Source organism: Camellia sinensis, chromosome 3 (genome assembly GCF_055761805.1).
Source record: "Camellia sinensis isolate YWXY chromosome 3, ASM5576180v1, whole genome shotgun sequence".
Classification (NCBI taxonomy): domain Eukaryota; kingdom Viridiplantae; phylum Streptophyta; class Magnoliopsida; order Ericales; family Theaceae; genus Camellia; species Camellia sinensis.
Genome location: NC_138963.1, coordinates 138,368,812 through 138,373,297, shown reverse-complemented (window position 1 = coordinate 138,373,297; position 4,486 = coordinate 138,368,812). Strand labels below are relative to the sequence as shown.

The 4,486-nt window shown below is 30.4% G+C and overlaps 1 protein-coding gene across 1 annotated transcript; it reads right to left on the bottom strand.

The window, feature by feature from the left end:
* Window positions 1-479: 479 nt before the first annotated feature.
* On the bottom strand, window positions 480-3,664 carry LOC114313938 (myotubularin-like protein). Its single transcript, XM_082920910.1, has 2 exons — window positions 2,449-3,664; window positions 480-750 (listed from the first exon to the last, which is right to left on the bottom strand). Exon 1 carries the CDS (start codon window positions 3,148-3,150, stop codon window positions 2,533-2,535), a length of 618 nt encoding a protein of 205 aa, XP_082777036.1. The 5' UTR covers window positions 3,151-3,664; the 3' UTR covers window positions 480-750; window positions 2,449-2,532.
* Between the last annotated feature and the right edge of the window lie 822 nt (window positions 3,665-4,486).

The following is a 4,486-nucleotide window of genomic DNA, read 5'->3' as shown; positions in this document are numbered from 1 at the left end:
CCACCATCGTCTTCCGCCGCCACTTGCCACCACTTGCCATTTCTCACTCTTTTTTATATTTTTAAAATTTTTTAAACATTTTGTCAATTACCAAACGCGTTTTTAGTTTATGTTTTTCTAAAAATAAACAAAAAATAAACATAAACCAGTTTATAAAATTTTTGTAAATATAAACTGAAAACGTAAACGTTACCAAACACACCCTAAGTGTTACCAAATGACACCTAAGCATTTTGAATTGGGGCTTATTTGGTTGTATTTTTATTTTGTTTTCATTCTTCCAGAAACTTGAACTGCATTGATGATTTTGCAGTTTCCTTATTGGAATCTAAAAGTTGGGATAGATTTTTAAGCACAATACTAAAAAATTTAAGTTATTTTTATCTGTGAGTAATTATTGGATGTAACAGTGATATCACGTGATAGTATAACTGTTAAATAAGTATTTTTGATTTGTGATCAAAACTAAGAGACGAGGGTTAATCCATTTATATTTACTTTATTATTATTATTATTATTTTTAAAGAAATTTTGTTCCTCATGTAGCCATCTGGAAAGAAAAAATTCCTTTTCAGAACAATTGAATGACTTCCAAATAGCCTTAAACTAAAAAAATAAAAAACTTCCAAATGCAAATTACTAGCAAGTGAGAAGTCCCATCTGACAAGCCAAATATCATTCCTTCTGTTGTCCCACGGAGCTTTTACCAGAACGTTCGCTAGTCATTGAAACCTTTAGTCCCTTTGACCCCTAAAATTTATCATTATTAAAGGGGGGGGGGAAAAAGAGAGTGAAAATACTTGTAAACTACGAAATATAGACATTATTTTGGATAAATTTCAATTTTTATTCTCTAATTTTATTTAAATTTTACTTTAGTTCTTAGTATTTTAATTTTAAATTTTAAGTTTGTTCTACCTGTAATCTTTAATGTGATGCTACTTACAAAAAAAAAAATTATTAAAATTGAACTTATACTTTGATATAATTATAGCAATGAAAATTATAATGAATCCAACTTTTCTTATGATGACATATAGACAGAAGGGAAAATAACTTAACAGTGATCTCAAAAATATATATATATATATATATAAATATTGATAATTAAAATATAAATTTTATGTAATAATTTTTAAATGTTATTACTTAATGGTAATTTTTCTAGATGAAATGAATCCTTTATATTTTTTTAAAAAATAAAAATAAAAATAAAAATAAAAATAAATTCGTATGCTTGTATTGATTTCCGTGAAATGATAGATTTACGACTTTGATTATGACCGTTAATTAGTGTGATGATGTGTCGGTCATACGAGTCTTCAAAATGAGAAAGTATTGGGTGGTTTTGTAGCATTGCTTCACGGCAAATTATTTAGCCTCCGTTTGGGAAGTGGGTTGACTTTTTGGCTTTTTGACTTTTTTGGCTATTTTAGCCTGGGCTTAAAAGCTTGGTTTGGGAAGGGCTTTTTGGCTTTTTTGAGTTTTTTTGTGAGAGAAGAATGTAATGATTATGGGTTGGATGTGATGTTTTGTTTGTTATGGCTAAAATAGCCTATTTTGTTTTTTGTGGCTAAAATAGCCAAAAAAAGCCTGCAAACCCACTTGCCAAACACAGGCTTAATGTTTCCGAAATACTACGCATATATATATTTCTTAATTAATTATTATTTAATTTTATATTCATATAAAATATATGATAAATTTTTTAAACACTCTAACATTATTCTGAGGCACCGTTTGGGAAGGTGGGTTGGAGGCTTTTTTGGTTATTTTAGCCACAAAAAACAAAATAGGCTATTTTAGCCATAACAAACAAAACATCACATCCAACCCATAATCATTACATTCTTCTCTCACAAAAAAACTTAAAAAAGCCAAAAAGCCAAAAAGTCCTTCCCAAACCAAGCTTTTAAGCCCAGGCTAAAATAGCCAAAAAAACCAAAAAGCCAAAAAACCAACCCACTTCCCAAACGGAGGCTCAATTTTATTTGGAGCACCACATGACTTTGTTCCTGGGACAAAATATATAGTTTTCATTCAGAATGCCTGATTAAGGGGTTGTTTAAGGGGTCTTAAATAAGTATATTTTTTTGTCTTTTTGAATTAAAAAATTGAGATTGAAAATATGAATGTTTGGGTTAATTTTTTAACTTTTTATAAAAAAATGTGTAATAAAAAATTGTAAAAATTGATTTGTAAGAAAAAATTTGAATGGGGAGTTGTGCAACCGTAATTGTTGACTTTTGGTGAATATTATTAACTTTTTAACTTTTTGAATAACTTTTTGACTTTTTAACTTTTTTACAAGTTCCCAAACTTTGCCTAAATTTAAAAAAAAAATAAAATAAAAAATCCCACAGTTTGGAGATGAAAAATGAAAAAAACTGTAGAATATAAAAAAACCATTTACAGCAGATATCATTGGCTGAAAGAGGTAAATATTACCTCAAATTGGAGCCTCACTCCCAATCCCATCCCATCAGATCAGATCAGATCAGATCACACATCAATAAATAAATAAACAATATATCACACAGTTGTTGGTTGCAAATAATGGTTGTCGTTGTTGTTGTTGTTGTTATTGGGTATATGAATTTGTTGAAGCTGTAAATTCTTCAATGCAGCCCCACCAGACCTTCTCTTCCACAGATTCACCCCATCTCCGCCGTCCACCGCCTGCTGTTGCACCCTCTTCACCACCGGCAACGGAGGATCCAAGGCGGCGATGTTCACCGGCGCCGGTCCATAATCATTATCATCACTTGACTTGATGTGGCCTCTTCCTCTAGTGGCGGCGGCTGTGGTTGTGGTGGTGGTGGTGAGATTTCTTCCGGAAAAGAGTCTTTTGAGCTTGTGATATTTGATGTTGGTGGTGGTGGTGGTGAAGCGGTATGAAGTAGGGAGGCCGATGACTCGGCTGTTGTTTCGGTTGACTTGACCCATGCAACTGACTCTAGGGGATGAAGGGTCGTTGGATTTAGAGGAGGAAGAGAGGTGGAGGTGGTGGTGGTGGTGGTGGTGGTGTTGGCACTTGGGAAGGTGTACATCTTTGATGGAGGTGAATCTTGATCTTGAACACAACATTGGTAAGTAAGTGCTTCTCTCATGTAGGTGCTGCTGCTGCTGCTGATTGTATCCATTACCCATTTCTTCTCTTGATCTTGATCTTATCTTATACTATACATATGTATGTATGTATGTATGTATATCACAAGAAGAGAGAGAGAGAGAGAGAGAGAGAGAGAGAGAGAGAGAGAGAGAAGGAGGGAGTGGCGGGTGAGAAGGTTAATGAGAAAAGAAGAAGAGAAAGGGGTGTTTAGTTGAGATGAGATGAGAGAGAATTTGTCAAAAGTCTGACAAACTCATTGTTGATGTTCTAATCAAAGCGCGGGGAGAGAGAGACAGAAAATTATTCAATATCCTCATAATAATAATAATAATATGTATTTCTATTTTTTAATCAATCGTTTTCATATATATGTTCTTTTATATTTCTTAATCATTTAATATAATATCTTACATATTCACCTTTTTCATTAATTTTAATATTATGAAATATTATATATTTATATTGTCAGATTATTGAATAATCACCCGAGAGATTTGGTCAAATGTCTCAAGAAAATTTAAAAAAAAAAAACTAGAACAAAAAAAAAAAAAAGAAAGAAAAAAAAAAAAAAAAAGGAAGAGAAAGAGAGAAGAGAAGTGGGGATTCTAAGTTTTGTACCAGGTTAATTATTGTAGTGTGTATTTTCTTAAGGAAGACTCAAGTCTCGAAGCATACTACTACCATCAAAAGAAGAAAGGGAAAATTACAATCCAACTTACTTTTTAAAAAATAATTATAGATACATAAAAAAAAAAATTATATTTTTAATTATTAATATTTATAAAATTTATTACTGATTTGAAATTTTTCCAAGAAGAAAATACAATAATAGTTTTTTTGCCGAAAATTTTATTTTCAATAATTTATTAAACAGTAATGATAGAGTGTTAGAGTTGAAATTCTAATGCCAACTTTAATGATGTAGCAATACATAAAAAAGATTACAAAATCACATGTCAAAATATTAAATCATGAAGTTGGGTCCACCTCTAGAACTCCTCATTTAGAGGTCGCAAACATTTTAATCTATTAAATAATGGATTAATTACACCTCTTAATTATTACACTTTATTCTCTAATTTATTATCTATGTACAATGTACTTATTGACCCATTTAATTATAAAAATTATATAAATATATATATATATATATATATCTTTTGAAAATAATCTAAAAAAAATAAAAATAATATATTTTTATAATTAATGAGATCAAAATATACAAATTTATAAATAAAAAAGAGAAAGTGTTATTTGTTAATAATAGAAGGTGGTGCACCGAGTAACATGCTTGTTTGACATACATTCAGGCCATGCTTGTTTGGCTAGGGATTGAATTAATAGTGATGGTGGATTACGTAAAAAAAAAAGAAT